The sequence below is a fragment of the Bombina bombina genome, chromosome 4 (genome assembly GCF_027579735.1).
Source record: "Bombina bombina isolate aBomBom1 chromosome 4, aBomBom1.pri, whole genome shotgun sequence".
Lineage (NCBI taxonomy): Eukaryota > Metazoa > Chordata > Amphibia > Anura > Bombinatoridae > Bombina > Bombina bombina.
In genome coordinates, this window is record NC_069502.1 from 825,166,528 (window position 1) to 825,185,520 (window position 18,993).

Here is an 18,993-nt window from a genome sequence, read left to right on the forward strand (position 1 = left end):
TTTGTAATAGTGCTCCCTTTCTGTGGAACACTGCCTGTGTGGTACTTGGTTCAGTAAGCCCTATTTACTGAACCAAGTGGGAGAAAGCCAGGGACAAGTTATTTTACAGGTCTGGGGACATAGTCTTAAAGGGGCATTGTTCACCAAAGTCACAATATGTCCCCAGACGGTTCTTAAAGGGCCATACACACCCAATAAAAGTTAATATGTTTTCAGGGGCACAATCTTCCAGGGGCCATAGTCATGAGGAAGGAGGCTGGCAAATAGGCTTCTCCAAAATCCAGGGAAGCAGGGCAATTTTCCATTTAAAGGGCCAGTTACAAATAGCAGTTTGTAACACCGGCCATTACAACCAGAGCCAGGGTCCATTTTCTTGGCACCACTTGTATCCTAGCACACAGGATAATCAAGTTCTGCTATACACAGTCACCTGCTGTTTCTAATAATTTTTGCTGTCTCTTTAATATAAAATAAACGTGTCACCTCATGATGTTTGTCAAACATGCATAAAAAGATTGTCACGTATTGTAACTTTATATGTTATCTGCTCTACATGCAGCTTATCATGTCTAGAATAAGATTGTCCATAAGTTAAATAAACATGTTTAATATTACAAAATCTGCTCTTTACCATAATATAAATACAGGAAGAGCTCATATTATTTCCTATCTCTCATGTTGATGTTTTTCTTCTTGCAGGTGTTGCATATATAACATCAGACTCAGTCACTGACGATTAAGAAGATGAACAAACACAGGAAGCAGATGGCAGAGCAGTTCCTGAGTCAGGCCCTGGGCATCATCTGTTTGCTGACCGGAGAGGTGAGAGCTGCTGGGTAATGTTATGTAACACTGGTCCTATTTACTGTTCTGCTTCTGATACACGAGACTCGTCTCAATAACCCCAACTTTAGCTCACCCAGACCGTCTCACTAACCCCCACTTCAGCTCACCCAGACCATTTTACTAATCCTAACTTCATCTCGCCCAGACCATCTCACTGACCCTAACGTCAGCTCACCCAGACCATCTCACTGACCCTAACGTCAGCTCACCCAGACCATCTCACTGACCCTAACGTCAGCTCACCCAGACCATCTCACTGACCCTAACGTCAGCTCACCCAGACCATCTCACTGACCCCAACGTCAGCTCACCCAGACCATCTCACTGACCCCAACGTCAGCTCACCCAGACCATCTCACTGACCCCAACGTCAGCTCACCCAGACCATCTCACTGACCCCAACGTCAGCTCACCCAGACCATCTCACTGACCCCAACGTCAGCTCACCCAGACCATCTCACTGACCCTAACGTCAGCTCACCCAGACCATCTCACTGACCCTAACGTCAGCTCACCCAGACCATCTCACTGACCCTAACGTCAGCTCACCCAGACCATCTCACTGACCCTAACGTCAGCTCACCCAGACCATCTCACTGACCCTAACGTCAGCTCACCCACCTGTACAACCTACATCCACAAAACTTTCCTTTACATTCTACACTGTAAAACCTTCCCAAGCGCTCAGGATCCCCTGTACATCCCTCCATTGTAAAGCCTCCCTGGCGCCCAGGGTCACCTGCAAAACTTTCCTCTGCTAAATCTTCTCCCGCACCCCTTATCACCTGCATTACTTTCTGTCATGGGGTTAGTGTTGCCAGAGACTGCTGGAGGGAGGAGCGGACAGTCCTGCAGTCAGGGTGGCATTCCTGTGTCCTGAAAAAGACCCAGCTTCCAGCAGGTAGAATCCAGCAATCTCCTGCACCACTCCAGTGGAGATGATCTGTTGCTTACACCTGTGGGTTACATCCTACTTCAGCGTTTAAGGATCCTTAAAGGACCAATTTACTTAAATTAATAAACAATATTAGAAAATGTATCTTGAAATTAAAATAAAAATTAATGTTTTAAATGTTATTTTTACCTTTTATATTAATCCTCTGGAGCAGGTTTGCCCTGATATTTAGGGATGCCCTAACAGATGGGCAGAGGCAAGGCTATTGGAGCATGCACCAACTACGATCCTAAAGGAGTATGCAGAGAATCCCTAATTGCATCTGTCACATGAGCGCACATCCGTTAGCTTGACAATATAGATCAATATATTAGTATCCAAAAACAGGGGGTCCAGCAAAGAATAAAAAATAAAAAAAACATTTGTAGTGTTACAGCTGCAACTTGTGGGGGCAGCATCGGAAAGCAGGGTCCTGGAGACTGCACACTGAATTATCAGGAGCAGATCCCCGAGCTGTGAGTTGTAAATCACACAGGGCACAGAACCTGTGCTGTACTTCACTATAACACACACGCGCACACACACACACACACACACACACATATTACTACTAGCTCAAGTTCATGTCCTTTATAAACTGTGCAGTTGCAATCTTGTCAGCCATAATGTCACAGGCTATTTATATTGTAGCTCTGCATTACCATAGCCCTTTATATCACTACTATAAATTACAAAATGACAAAGGGATCCAGCCAACAATAAAAGAATTCATGATCAGATGGAGCTCAGCTCCCTGTTCACACTTTGGTTGACATCACTTGAGAGACTCACACATGCGCTGTAATAGACAAAGGAACAAGACTGGGACTCCATAGAAATTATATTTGACGTGCGTAAAGAAAAGTTTACATGGGGAAGAGATACGCTGAAGGAGGTCCTTACTTCCTGATAGATCTCCTGATGTCATTGCAATTACCCCAATATTAACTATATGCACCGGATTCTGCTGCTATGGATTCCTGGATGCTGTTTGGAAATCATCCTCCATTTGTGGTGAGAAAGCCGAGACTTGTAACCTGGGAAGTCTGCTTTATTGAGAGAACTGCAGGGGTATAAATAACACTTCTCATCACATGCCATAAAACAATAAAAACTCCCCTTTCATAGGCACTTAACAATAGCAGCCTTAATTGAGACACTGTGACCAATTTGCAGCCTGATGGTAAACCAGCTAATTGTAATAAGTCCACTACAGCGATTTCTGATTGGTCAGTAATTTGACTGTTGATTGGCTAAAACAGAACTAATCATATGAATGTGCTTCAGCCAATAAGAGGAGTCCCTACTTCCTATGGAGTTTAACATTGAGATTGCCTGACTGCTGAATCTTATTAATCCCACACATGTTATTAGTAACTGAAAAATATACTTCCCATTATTACAATAAATTAACATTTAATTATTATTTCAGAGATGGGGCATCCCTGACTCCCTCCATCAAATAACCCCCCCCCCCACAGCACCCAGTGTCACATGCACAAATGTTTACTTTAAAATGTTCCTCAGCACCCAGGGCTCCCTGATAACTATCAACTGTAAAACAACCCAAGCACACAAGATCCACTGCACAACCCTTCATCACAAAACCTTTCCAGACACCCAGGAACTTCAGCACAACCATCCACTGTAAAACCTCCCCAGCACCCAGGGCCTCTCTACAATCCTTTAATAAAAAAATTAAACAGCCCTAGCACCCAAGTCTCCTCATCCCCCGCAGCATGGTCCGTCCTACCAGGCCATACTACATAGCTCTTGGGGCAAAACTTCCTCCAGAACCCAAGGCTCCCCCTGCATAATACCAGAAAACACAAAATATATATAAAACGGTACTTCCCAAGGGCTAAATTGCCACACACCAGCAACTGAGGAACCTCCTATCACACAAAGACTCAACTCTATGAATCCTGAAATCAGACTCCCCAAAGGTTATATTTTACATTAATTGATGGTCCTACAATGTCTTAAAGGGACATTCAACACTGCCCACAACATTAATCTATGTTTCAAAACTAAATAAAAGGATAAAGCTGCAAGGTGCCCCCTTTCTCTTACTTACCACCTTCACTGTTGAATCGTCTTTCGCATCTTCCAAATTGTTGTCCTAATATGTCTTCCTAACTCCCCCCACCGTGACGTCTTCGCCTTCTTTCTCAAACTAGCAGCCAATGAGAGCCCATTCCCCGGACTGAAATCCAAGCGCGTTCACGGCCGTTAGGGCATGCGCAATATACTAGGAACTGTAAAAGCGGAACCAAAATAATAGAAGTTGTTTCCGTTACGCTGATATTACTTGTTGTTGCGGATAGGGTATTTACCTAGAAAAACGTAATCAAGTACTATAAGTAAGATAATCGGAACGGAAACACTTTGGGTTATTATGGTTCCGCTTTTAAGGTTCCTATTGTATCGCGCATGCGCTAACGCCCGTGAACGCGCTGGGATTGAAGTTAGTGAAAGGGGACAGAACTGCCGGCTAGTTTGAAGAAGACGAGCTGTACGTCACAGTGGGGGGAGTTAAGCAGCCATATTAGGAGACAAATTTTGACGATATCGATGAGGATTGAACAGTGAAGGCAGTAAGTAAGAGAAAGGGGGAACGTTGAAGCTTGCTCTTTAGACTTAGTTTAGAAACATAGATTAATGTTGTGGGCAGTGTTGAATGTCCCTTTAATTCTTGATTGAATCTCATGCCCTCCTTCAGCATCTTCAAACCACAAAGCTCCCACAAGGTAATTCAGTCAGCTACGTTTCTTTATGGTGATCAGCACTGTGAAGAAAACCCCCTTAATTTAAAAAGATTTAGAAGTAAATGAAAAATAGAGAAATGTTAGTTCAGAGAAATAGAGTCTGATGATTTTCTCTTATATATTGTATAGGAATATGCCATTGTGAAGAAGAGGCCCTCTCACAGCAGCATTCACCGGCAGAGCGGAGAGGTGAGTACTGCTGGGGAATGTAACATTTTATCAGAGTCATGTTACAGTGAATCCCTTTACTGAGATATTTGGCCCAGTGTGTGCTTTCCTAACGTTTCTCTGTGTGTCTGCATTTTCTCAGTATTATTATCCCCAACAAAAGCATTCACCAGCTGAAAGGAGCGTTAGCACTGCTAGGGAGTGTGACATTATAACAGTGCCATGGCACAGTGACTCCCTTTATTGACCCATCTGATCCTGTGTGCATTTCCTACCTTCTCTCTTGTGTCTCTGCATGTTCATCGTAACATTATTCCTCAGCAGCAGCATTCACTGGTAGAGCGGAGAAGTGACACTGCAGGGAATGTGACATTGTACCAGAGTCAAGGCCAGAGCAATATTTACATTTCAGGCGCCTGTAGCAACAGACATCTGAAGAATCTCCCTTTCTTTTCTTTTTTTTTTTCTTTCCCAGAAGATTTAATTGTAGCACATGAGTCACTAGTAGCCATTGGCTCAATCTGTGTCACTGAAGGACTAAGGCCCTGATGATCGAAACATCAAAATAATATATTTAAAAGGAATCAGTCACGGAAACAATAGAACCAGTGAAATATTCCAAAGGGCTGACATCGGTGTTTGAAGGCCGTCTCACCAAGACGCATTTTACTATACAGCTCAGTGGGTAGCGATGCTTTTCTGATACCGGCATTATATTCAAAGCAGCATCTACATTAAGGGTGTAATGTAAATGATCCCTTTACACAGTATTGTATGGCAATACAATTTACATGTGTCAATAAAAACGCAACTCCTTTTGTTACAATACAATAGAGAAATTATGAGATCAATAATACACCTATAGGAGCTGGGGGATTGTGGGTATATACTAGATGTATATATGCAATGTTTTATTTACCTGCATTGTATAATTTTATATTATGCAAGTAAAGTCTTGTGGTTGTAAAAAATGTGTATTTTTTTTTTTTTTTTTTAAAGGAAGATTTTGTGTTTGCCTATTTAATAGAAGACAGTAGGGGCAACTTTAGGTTTTATGTATGTATTGCCAAAATAAGTTCTCACTGTTCTGAACGTGTTATATGGTAATTACTGTAACAAATGTGTTATTAAAGGGACAGTAAACCTTAAAAATAATGTTATATAATTCTGCACATAGTGCAGAATTATATAACAATATTTAAGTGCTATAGTTATAAATGCCTTTTTTCCCTTTTGAATATTTTAAAAATATGGCGCTTTTACAGACCCGCTCTCTGCTGAGCGGGTCTGTTTTTTTTACTCAGCGCATCGGGCCAGCTGTATAGTCACAGCCCGGCCCGACCGCGCCATAACATTAAGTGAAGCTCGCTCCTGCTGCACTTAGTCTTATGGCGCGGTCGGGCCGGGCTGTGACTATACAGCTGGCCCGATGCGCTGAGTAAAAAAAACAGACCCGCTCAGCAGAGAGCGGGTCTGTAAAAGCGCCATATTTTTAAAATATTCAAAGGGAAAAAAGGCATTTATAACTATAGCACTTAAATATTGTTATATAATTCTGCACTATGTGCAGAATTATATAACATTATTTTTAAGGTTTACTGTCCGTTTAATAAAGAACTCCTCTGTTACAGTATATCACATTCAGAATAGTGAGAACTTACATTGGCAATACATATATAAAACCTGAAGTTGTGGCTTCTCTCTTCTATGAATTATTAATATCAAACACAATATGTTCTTCGGAAAGAAAAAAAAGACAAAAACATACCGAAGGCTAAATACATGATTTTTACAATCATGAGAAGTAGGGCTGCAACAACTAATCGGCAAGTTTGATCATAAAAATAGTTGTCAACAAATCTCATTATCAATTAGGTGGTCAGCAATTAGTTAGTCAGTTGCACAGCACCAGCTGCTTTAATCTGATGATCTACTGCAACTAAGATTGTGCAAAAAAAATTTAATGTATTTATTTTTTAAATCTTTTTTTCTATCCGATTAATCGGATAGAAAAAATAAAAAAAATAAAAATGTTTGCACAATACCATGTGCAGGAGTTCATCAGATTGAAGCAGCTGGTGCTGTGCAATTAACCAACTAATCGCTGACCACCTAATTGATAATGAGATTCTTTGACAACTATTTTTATGATCAATCTTACCGATTAGTTGTTGCAGCCCTAATGAGAAGACTTTTCGTACATATTATAACATTTATACACTACAGATAAATAAAACATTGCATATACATATATCACATCCCCACTCCTATAGGTTTAATAAGAAGGTTTTTTAAATTTATATTTTAGTCTTTATATTTGTGGTATCTGCAGTCAACTTTGTTAATAAAGGTTGTTCTCTGGGAGTTTTATGGGCATTGCATGGGAGCAACCTAATAGTTTAATGGGGACATCCGTGCGAGTGTAATATTTAAAACACTTCCCTCCATCTTAGATACACCTTTTCAGACTTGTCAGTCTTGCCAGCTTTTCAGTGGTGAGAATTTCCTGTGTGAGAAATCTATTGAATGTACATTTAAAACCTAATTTGCATATGCATAATTTGAAGTGTTACTACACCAAAACCATTTTTTTGTTTTCGCAAACACAGTCTATGTTGTGTAAACGCACTTTGATGATAGCCCCCCCTCCAGGCGAAATCACAGCTAAGTGGCGATGTTGGCAGAACTATTGCTGAAGCTGCTATCCCTATTATTTCCAAAGGGAGACACATCACACTTATTAAAACAGGTTTAGGACACTTTTTTTTTTTTTTTTTTAAATATTGGGGCCTAAATGTCTGCTCAGTAAACATTTTGCCAACATTTAAGGCTTAGGTAACAGTGCAAAAAGGATTTTGAAGGAAACAGTGCTTCTAAATAAGATGAATAGGTGAGGATACATCAGAAGAATGCAAGAAAAACTGTTCATGCTCAAATCGTGGCTTGATATGTAGCACCTGTGCTCCTTGGATATTGGGAGCTCCTGTATTAATCTTGCTACTTTTGCACAAGATGTAGTAATAAAACCTAAAGTAAAAGAAATAATAATATATAATAAATCTAAAAATATGTAATCCAAAAGTCCATCTGTTAAAAAGTGATCTGCTCAGGCTGCTCCGCTTCTAGCCTTAGTACCGCTATTTCAACTCTAAAGGTTATGAAAAATAAATGGCTGCCCCATAGTATAATCTTGTAGACATTATTTTGATTGGTAAAAAGTACACACAAACGTTTACAGCAAGTTTAATATAATCTGTTGCTTGCTTTGAAGGTGTGTTACCTGACCTCAGTTATCATATTACACTTGTTGGTTATAGGCTTGGGCAGTGACAAATACCCTTCAGCTGATGTGGACTACATTTTCCATAATGTGTAGCAAACTTTGCAGAGCACAATGGGAAAAGAAGTGAACACCAACAGTCATGTCTGAGACTGGCCATCACAAGAGTCTAAGCACTAAGTTTGAAGGATACATGCATAGACCTTCCAAAGATTCCACACAACTATTTTCCTAGTAGGGGCTGACAACTTCAATGAAGCTTGTAATTATTTCCTCAAAGCCTGTGGACAGCTCAGCTGTATTTTACTATACAATAATGCACGTGTTTGAAACCAGCCTATCTTAAAAGGTCCAAATGAATAGATGATGCGAAAATAGTGAATAGATGCCTTAGGAATAAATATTTTAACATACGGCTAGGGATCCCTTGTCATTCCCCCTAGAGACCCTGCCCGGAGCTTACCTTTTAATCTGATATGGGTGACTGGACTGACTGCTCTTTGCCGCAGGGATTACGTGCTGAGACACTGTGTGGAATTGCAGGTCCCCATATTTCAGCACAGATGGGTCCCAAGGGCCACCATTGACCACCACATGACCTGCTTGGCTCTGCCCCTAAGACCAGATCACCCCTGATCTCAACAGCTGTCCCTTCAGGTAATACACCAGGTTGGTTTTAGTGATTGTACGGATGACATCCTCAGAGACCGCCTGGGGCAGGACTTGCATCAGGTTTCCGACGGATAACCATTTTACCAGGGAAAAGTGATGCTGGTTAGGAGCAGCAAAATATTTAAAACTTACTGATTAAAACAGGCATGGAGTGCCCCTCTATGGAGGACACCTGTAGGCATGTGCCTACTTTGCCTTCTGTCTCTGGTCAGATCACAGTGACACCCTTTACTGATACATTTGACCCTGTGTGTATTTCCTACCTTCTGGCTGTGCCTCTGCATGTTCTCAGTAACATTATCCTGGCTCTGTCAGTAAAAGTGTGGGACAGAACCAGTCCCTGTATCAGCACTGAATGAGTTGTGTGTGTTTCAGGTGCCTATAAAGTGTGATGATGTTGCTATGCATTTCACTATGGAGGAGTGGGAGTTTATAGAGGGACACAAGGAGCTTTACAAGGACGTCATGATGGAGACTCACCAAGCACTAAGGACTATGGAGATCCCAGGAAATGAGAGCTCAGGTAACGCTGTGTAGCAATAAATATCTCACTCAGGAAATGCACAAACACTACTGACGTGACTGACAGGCAACAAATCTACAGTGAATCCATCACATGTTATATTACAAACATATTTAGAGGGTCGAGAGGGATAAATGTTAAATAAATAATATTAATTTATATACAGTATGTAAACATTTTTATATGCAAAAAGTAGCAGATGCTTTCTTTTTGTTCTTAAAAAAAAAATGAATACATTTTAATATGCAACAATTGTTTCATATCCATTTAACAAAATAAACTGATTCTATTCTTTATTATAATTAACAGGTCACAGTGATGAACATCTAGACACAGGAGCTGCAGAACTTGTACAGAATATTCAGCCAGTGGAGACCCCATCAGACGTCATTGCAGGTAACTGATATATGGCAGAAGCTACTAGTATTGTTTTCTTTACCAATTATTTGAAAACTCAGATTGTAAAATGATTTTATCCTTCAGGAAAATAATAACAACTATGGACCTGAAGATTGACCATTTCCAGTCATTAAATACTGTAGTGTTGTGCAATATTACTGTATAATTTGTGAGAGCTAATTGAGCTTACATCCATTTAACTAAAAAATAATAATTGCATTCTTTATCAGAACTAACAGGTTACAGTGATGAAAATCTAGACACAGGAGCACATGGAGACCTTGTACAGAATATTCAGCCATCAGATGTCTCTGCAGGTGAGTGATCTATGGTATAAGATTCACAGTTAAAAAATTCAGATTCTGAAATGATTTTACCCTATAAATATGATGATTCCCTTCTCTCTCACCTTCTATTTTATTCAAATACTCCACACGCACACACATGCCCTCTCTTCTCTCACGATCTGCTTCATGTGAATAGTACAAATGCCCTCTCTTCTGTCTCACCCTCTACTTTATTTGAATAGTACATACACATGCCCTCTCTTCTCTCTTACCTTCAGCTTCATGTAAATGGTACACACACATGTCGTCTCTTCCATTTCCCTCACCCTTTGCTTCAAGCTAATGGCACACACGTCCTCTCTTCTCTTTCACCCTCTGCTTTATACAGATATCCCAACCTGCAAATACTAATTTCAGGGAGATGGCTTCACCCGCTACTGTGCCACCCCCCCTCCCCTCCAAGTTATATATTGGACACCTCAAAACCCTAAATAAGATAGACTTATCATGAAAGTAGCTTCCCACTAAAGTCACATAAAAAAAAAAAGTAGCTTTATTGCACAACCACATACAACAAACCTATTTTCCAGTGATCGTACGCTTGTTGGTAGTATTTGTGTTTTATTTTATTAGAATCAGTGGGGGCTTTTTGGTTACTGGTGCATGCTTTGAGGGTTCTAGAACGTCCCAGCAACTAAAGGCATTCCTTAAAGAAACACTTTTCCGGATTTGGGCCACATTGGATCATGGTACTTGGAGTTTCAGGGAGATTGCATTCCATTTGCTGGCATCAGGGAGCCGTTATTACAATCAGAGGGACTCTCTGAACTTCAGGGAGAGTTGGGATGTCTGTTTATATGAATAGTACATACACATGCACTCTCTTCTCTCTCTCACCTTAAGCTTCGAGTGAATAGTTCATACACATGCCCTATATTCTCTTCTCTCTTACCTTAACATTTAAAGGGAATAGTACATGCCCTCTTCTCTCTCTCACCTTCTGCTTTGTGCTAATGGTACATACACATGCCTTCTCTTCTCTCACCCTCTTCTTTATGTGAATAGTACACATACATGTACTCTGTTCTCTTCTCTCACTCTGCTTCATGTGATTAGTACACACACATGCCCTATCTTCTCTCTCACCCTCTGCTTCATATGAATAGTATATACACATGCACTCTCTTCTCTTTCTCACCTTAAAGGGATATTCCAGCCAAAATTGGAAACCACATGGGTGCATTTCAGTATTGAACAGAAGCATTTTTGTAATATACATGCATTAGCAAAAATGCTTCTAATAAAAGCTATAGCTGTTTCAAAAGTGTATTTAAGTATGCAACGTGCACCAGCATTTTAAACACAACACTTGCTCAAAGAGCGTAAGGTGCTTGTACCATCTGGTAATTACTCAATTTGTTAATTGCTGACATGATACAAGCCCCACTGATGATGTGAGCAGCTGCATTATTTAAAATGTGAGTGCAGTGACAATATCTAGCTATGCTTCACATGCACATGCAGATAAAAATGTTAACACTAAAACAGCAATAACTTTTACTAGAAGCATTTTTGCCAATTCATTTATATTGCAAATATGTTTCTATTCAAAGATGTAATAAATCTATGTGCATTTAAATTTTGACTGGAATGTCCCTTTAAGCTTCAAGTGAATAGTACATACACATACCCTATATTCTCTTCTCTCTCACCTTAACCTTAATGGGAATAGCACATGTCCTCTTTTCTCTCTCACCTTAAGCTTCATCTGCATACTATATACATGACCTATATTCTCTTCTGTTTCAACTTAAGTTTTATGTGAATAGTACACATACATGACCTCTATTCTCTCTCACCCTCTGCTTTATATGATTAGTACAAACAGATGCCCTCTATTCTCTTCTCTCTCACCGTAAAGTGATGGTAAATTTCAGACTATAAGAATATTACAATGAAAAATGTTAGTTTGCAAGTAAAACCACAAGTTTTTTTTTTTTTTTTTATAACAAACAATTTATAATCTTTATAATCCTAATTTGTATTGTCAGTTCCTCCGCCCCCTTTCAGTTCTTCTTTTGGCAAGGCTGTGATGTATAGAACAGTCCCACCCACTCTCTACGTAGGCTGTCTAAGGGCTTTAAAGGGGCTGGACTTCAAGATTGTTTGACACATATGTTGATTGGATATTCACTGGAAATTTTATTAAAACAAAAAAGAGTTCATCCAAGTGGGCCGGCATAAGATTGCAATAGAAGCATTACTATATGCCCTAATTTAACCCTTTCACATATGGATTTAAAATAAAAAAAGGTTTACACATACTTTTTTTAATGGCAAAGATTACATATCTGGCATTTGATTAGTTAAAGTTTACCATCACTTTAAGCTTCATGTCAATAGTACATACACATGACCTCTATTCTATTATCTCCCACCTTCTGCTTCATGCAAATGACACACACACATGCCCTCTGTTCACTCTCACCCTCTGATTCAAGTCAATGGCACACACATTCTGTCCCTTTCCTTTTTTTTTTTTTCTCAGCCTCTGCTTCATGTAAATGATACACACATATGCCCTCTATCTTTTCTACTCACCCTCTAGTTCATCAAATGGTATTCTGAAAATTATGTTTTTTATTGTGAATTCAGTCATTTTGACCATTAAAAATAAACTGCCAACTGGTACTTTGCAGTATAACTATCCTTTTAAATCAATGACTGTATTGGAACATTATTTAATCTACAAATTATTCTACTGTATGTACATTTAAGTTCTGAAATATATTTTGGGTGTATAGGGTTCATACTCAAACCTTCAATTTTGCCATTTATTTTAAATATTGAACATTACATCTGAATTTGCAAATCTAATAAAAAACAAATTCTTGATGTTATCGATCAATCTGAATATGCCCCAAATATTGAGTGTAAGGAAATTATAAAGTGCCCATTGCTTTTAGGGTAAAATTAAATCCTAAACCATAAAATATTGTCTGCATTAAATGTTCTGACAGATGACATTAATACTGATGTATTTATGAAAACAGAAGATCTGAGTGTAACGTGTCAGCTGGAAGTTCTAGTGAAGGAAATCTGTTACAGCGACAATGAAGGTAAGTGCACATGTGTGACATGTCTTCTGTTTAATGAGGTAATTGCCTGGCTTTTATAGCGTATTATCTGTAAGTAGCAGACAGCTTTTTTAAGTACACCTAATAATATATTATACATAGTATATGCTAATATTTGGAAAGAAGATAGAAAGATAGAAAAGAGGAAACAAAAATAATGTAATGAATAAAAGTTAAGGTATGAGAAAATGTGTGAAGGAATAAATCAGATACTATATGACATAAGATGTGTACGGTATGTAAAAATTAAGTAGAATGTAAGTGTGATATGAGGGATGAATATGGTTATGTGTGAGGGAATGGTGAGTAAGTTTAATATAACATAAGGCGAAACTGATATTGTATGTGTGGAGAAAGAGAAAACAAAAATGGTGGGTTGTGAAACTATCTGAGATGTGTGGTGAATAGGATTTTTTGTTAAAGGTGGCAATTAAAGAGTGATAGGGAGGATAGGAAATTGGTGAAAAGTGTGTGATAAGGAGGAGTGTTGGAGACTGGAAATGTATTTGATAAAGGGAATAGATAGTTATGTTGATCTGGGTAATATCTGGAATATGTTGTAAGTGTCAAAAGGTGAGAGAAGGAAAAAAAAAAGAGAAAGCTTACTATGGCAAAATAATTTAATAAAAGCTTCAAACAATATCTTATTATACAGCAGTAAACAATTTTAAACCCCAGATTTAATTGATACCATTGGGTTTTCCTGTCTTCAGAGAAAAAAATCCAAAACACCTCTCTTTTGTTAAGTTGGGCTAATCTATCTCCTCCAAGAATACTAGGATGAACACAATCAATGGCTTAAAATGAAAACATACTCAGGGATCAATTTATCAAAATGTTATCTGAAAATACGCTTGAATCCAGCGTCATATTTGATGCGAGATTGATCCGCCGTAGTTATCAAAGCGTCATGATCGGCAAATGTTGAAATTTGTGACGTAAAATATGATCCTGCGATCTCAATCCAACGCAGATTGATGCTTGCGTCATTACAGATGTTTTGAATTCAGATTCCACTCTATTTGACCCTTTTCCCGATTTATCAAACATTTAACAGGTATACTCGCGTCTATTCCAACGCAGCATACCTAGTTTTCAATCCGCCACCCTTGAGGTCGCTGATGCCATAGAACTCAATGGGAGTCTGAAAACACAGAAAGCTTATGTTCGATGCTGCAAGAGAATGAAGTATATTACATAATAAAAGTAAATTAGAAACTTTATTAAAATTGTATACCCTTTCTAAATCAATCCATATTATTGCTCCACATTTGGTGCACTAGTAGATATAGAAATAAAAATGAAAAAATACATTACTACTTATGGATTATGCTACAAATTTGTCTCTCGTTATAAAGCAAGGGGACAATATTATTTCTACAAATTTGTTGAAAAGTTTTGCCCCAAACTTGTCGCACTAATAGATATAGAGATAAAAATGAAATAAATACACAACATAATATAGCTAACTTCCTTTTTATATTTTTAAAAAAAATCTATCTGCACCATGTTTAAGGCATGTAATAAAAGTCCCACTCTACACATTGCACCAATTTTGACGCAACACTTTTCGCATCAATTATAACACAAACTCCTAAACAACCCACACACTAGTGAATTTTTCAACCACTTTTGATTGGAATATGCATAATCACATGATTTATGACATCAGCCAATCTGATTCGAATATACATTTTAAACTATCACTATCGAATCAAATTGCTTGATACTTGTTATTGATCACTAATCAGAACTTGTAAGTGCCATTTGTTACATTGTGTATTTTACTTTGAAAGTATGTATATGTGAATTTAGAATTAAAGATAAACATTGATGCTGCCTTTAGGACACACAGTGTAATATTTTAGACAAGGATTTTAAAATTCAAATTGATGTTTGATTCAATATAATCTTAAACTGATAGCGCAAAGGGATAGCCCACCTAACATTAAACTGTCATGATTCAGATACAGCAGAAATAATTTCTACCTTTTCTTGAATTTCTTTTTCAGTAACAAATGTCATCTTATATACCAGGCCATTTTTTAACACCTGTGAAGGGGTGTTTTTTAAAACTAGATTGCAATCAGGAGGGGTTACACATGTACAGAGGGAAAACTGGCCCAGCTCTTAAAATATCCATTGATTTGCAAATAAATACATTTGATACTCTGATTACGTTATATTTGCAATTATTCCTGCTCAGAATAATAATACATTTACTTTATATATATCTGAATGGTTGGACTTAATCCTACAGAGAACAGTAAAATCACTACATAGTCATCTGAGAGATACTACCCATGTCCTGTCTATGTTCAGGGATTTCCAGTGGCTGGAGTGATATAGCTGGCTGACAATTGATGTTATATCATTGTATTCTAGCATCCCACATGACAAAGGACTCCAGGCCATTGGTTATTTTTTGGATCTAGGTAACAAATGAAATACCCCAAATAGGTAGTTTCTGCAACTCACAATGTGTGATTTTCCCAATATTCACACTAAAAGAATGTTAAATACCAAATGTCTGAGTGTGCATAAAAAGCTCTACCTAATAGTTATGACCTTAAATTTAATTCACTTAGAATATACTAAGATTTAAAATATTAATAGTTTATTTTTAAATGTATAAAATTCATACAAACGCACATTTATAAAAAATATATATGTATACTAGATTACTAAGGTGCACCTTTTCAAATTAATACATTAAAATCATAGCATCCAATTTGTACACTTATTTAAGTTAATATTCAATGTATATTTAATAAATGTCCAATGAATCCCAAAATATTAAGGAAAAAGCTTATAGTTAGTCTTTTTTAGAAAATTGTGTCCAATGTTGCAGCTTTGTTAATTAAGGCCTTTTAAGTCCGTTTATAAGCTGAAACAGTATCCTTTCAATTTGTTATAATATTACTATTGCAGTGTCTCTCCAATTCATATGCTTGTTAGGGAGATTGCGCATGAAGTATGTAAGCCCCAAAAAACCTTTTATACACTCACCAGATTACAAAAGTTTATATTTTCTTTCCCCGACCGTGCCTTTCACCTTTACAAACAGTTATCCGGCGTCTCCGAAATCGGCCGTTAGCTCAGGCCGTGACGTGTATCCTCACACGTGTCCAATGTGTTAAACCAATGGCTCGGTCGGGTTACCGGTGCAGTATGTCAGGCTGTGGGTTACCTTAAGTATGAATGTACCCGTTTTAAAGGGGTCTTAGTGTCATCAATGCTGTTCCTCAATGTGGCTCCGTTGATATAGCAATCTCCCCAATATTGCTTTAGCCGAAAAAAACGGCAGATAGGTGAATGTCAGCAAAGTCCAATCAGATCTTTCCAGCTGGCCAGCCTAGCAAGTTAGTTCATCTACGCGTTTCAGCTCGTAAGCTTTTTTCAAGATGAACCTGCTCCTGCCCAGCAAACTTTTATACACCTTTCCTTAAAGGCACAGTTGGATTCAATTTGGATTTCTGTATTTTATCCATTCCATCTATTAGTTTCAAATGTTATTCACTTTGGGATTCTATTTGACTTTATATTTTGATACAGTCTTCATTTGGGATATTTGTAATAAAGATTATTAAAACTTATACATTTTGATAATATATTGCAAATTGTTTTCATTGTATCGTTTCAAACCTTATTTAATTTGGGTCATAACATATGAGAACCACCTTTTATTAGAAAACCAAAATATTAGCTAGGGATATCTATTCTATCATATTTTCATACTCATCAGTCTTAAAAATAGGGATTTTTTTAAGTTAAATTTATAGATCTTTCCATTAAACCAATTTCTGAAATTTTTAAAAACACTTTTTAGCCATAAAATAATAATAGATGTATATATTATCAAGAAAGGGATTTCTTAAAAATGTTTTTCTTATTGTTCACAACTTCCTAAAAATTAATGAAATAAGGAATATTGATATATTAAAAATTCATTCAAAAAACTCTCTCTAGACTCTCTAAATATTAATTTAAAATATGAATATAAAAGGGATAGGAAAATTTGATGTTGTATTCACATTTTATAAGAATGCATTTAAAAACATATACTAGGTCAACATTTAATTTGTGGATTCTATAGGGTTTGTGAATGGGTAGGTTTTATAGGGGTTAGAAGGTGCAAAAATATACAAAAATTATTCCTATTCTTAACAATCTTATTATAAAATCACTAAAAATAGATTAATATAAAATTCTTATTAAAGAAACTTCCCTAAAAAACACTACATATATATATATATATATATATATATATATATATATATATATATATATATATATATATATATAAAATTAATTAAAATTATTTATATAAAATGATTAAGATCTAGCTCTGCATTTAATCCTAGAGGAGTTAGTGTTTTAAAGTTAAAAATTAGTTCCGCTTCTATTCTTAAAAGTTTTTTATTTACATCACCCCCTCTCCAGTCTGGTTTAATCTTCCTTAAGCCCCAATATTTTAAACCTTTTGGGTTCTGATCATGTTTTTCTTTTAAATGTTTGGACAATAAATGTCCTTCAAATCCATTTTCAATATTTAGGAGGTGCTCCCTGATCCTATCTCTCAACATGCGTGAGGTCTCGCCCAAATATTGCTTTTTACATGGGCATTCTATAAGATATACTGTATTTTTATCAGAGCATTTAATAAGATTTCTAATTTTAAAATCTCTTTGTGTTAAAGTTGATTTAACAATGGTCTTTTTACTGCTAAATTTACATGCCTTACATGATATGCATGGGATGTACCCCTCTATTTTATTCCCTTTTAGATCCACATCTATAGATTCCATCTTTCTAGGCTTAAAAGTGCTTGGTGCTAGCATATTCTTTAAATTTCTCGCTTTTCTGTATACTATTCTTGGTTTTTCAGTGAGGGATTCACCTATAAAGGGATCCCTCAACAATAAATGCCAGTGTCTATTTAAAACCTCTCTTAATTTATTATGATTGATGTTAAAATCTGTAATAAAAGGTATATCTAAAACTTCATTATTGCACTCTTTTAAAACTTTCCCTTGTAATAATTTGTTTTGTGTTTTTTCTTTGGCATTCATTTTAGCTATATTTACAAGATCTCTATTATATCCTCTTTTATTAAATTTATTTTCTAAAATAGTTGCCTGTTTTTCAAAATCTTCTAGCTCGGTACAGTTTTTTCTGATCCGCAAGAATTGATTTTTTGGGATGTTCTCTAGCCATTTTTTATAATGGCAACTTTTATTATGAATAAAATTATTGGAATCTACTTCCTTAAAATGAGTTCTTGTAATAATTTTATTATCTTGAGCTCTAATATCTAGGTCTAAAAAATTAATGTTACTTCTACTTATTTCATGTGTTAAATTTATTCCAAATTCATTATTGCTAAAATCTTCTAAAAATAATTATAAAAGTTCACTGTCACCTTTCCAAATTAAAACTATGTCATCTATGAAACGACGATAGAGCACCAAGTTCGCCTCCCATAAAAAGATTTGCATAACTGGGGGCGAACTTGGTGCCCATCGCTGTTCCTTTTATCTGTAGATAAAATTGATTATTAAAATTAAAATAATTGTTATTTAAAATAAATAAATATGGTAATAGAAAACTGGAACAAAGGCCAATAAATGATTATCACAAGCATAATACCAACAACGATGATAATAATTGGAATAGAGAAAGGGAAACTAATTATTGCACGGGACATGGGAGATGTAGAAAAAACATTTATTCTGCGTGTTACACAATTTCTCCTAGAACATAATTTCTTTATATTCAAGTTTTTTTTTTACCTGCAGCTACGAGGCACGCAAACTCTTAACAACCCACACACTAGTGAATTTTCCAACCACTTTTGATTGGAATATGCCTAATCACATGATTTATGACATCAGCCAATCTGACTCAAATATACATTTTAAACTGTCACTATCGAATCAAATTGCTCGATACTTGTGTCATTGATCAGTCATCAGAACT

General features: G+C 36.8%; 1 protein-coding gene across 1 annotated transcript in view; it reads left to right on the plus strand.

The window, feature by feature from the left end:
* Positions 1–583: 583 nt before the first annotated feature.
* The window catches only part of LOC128657923 (gastrula zinc finger protein XlCGF66.1-like), a 172,154-nt gene continuing 153,744 nt past the window's right edge, over positions 584–18,993 (plus strand). The window contains exons 1-6 of the mRNA XM_053712350.1: positions 584–822; positions 4,678–4,737; positions 9,044–9,191; positions 9,501–9,587; positions 9,821–9,907; positions 12,898–12,996. Coding sequence (XP_053568325.1) covers positions 745–822; positions 4,678–4,737; positions 9,044–9,191; positions 9,501–9,587; positions 9,821–9,907; positions 12,898–12,996 — 559 coding nt within the window. The 5' untranslated portion in view covers positions 584–744. The remainder of the gene's footprint in view (positions 823–4,677; positions 4,738–9,043; positions 9,192–9,500; positions 9,588–9,820; positions 9,908–12,897; positions 12,997–18,993) is intronic.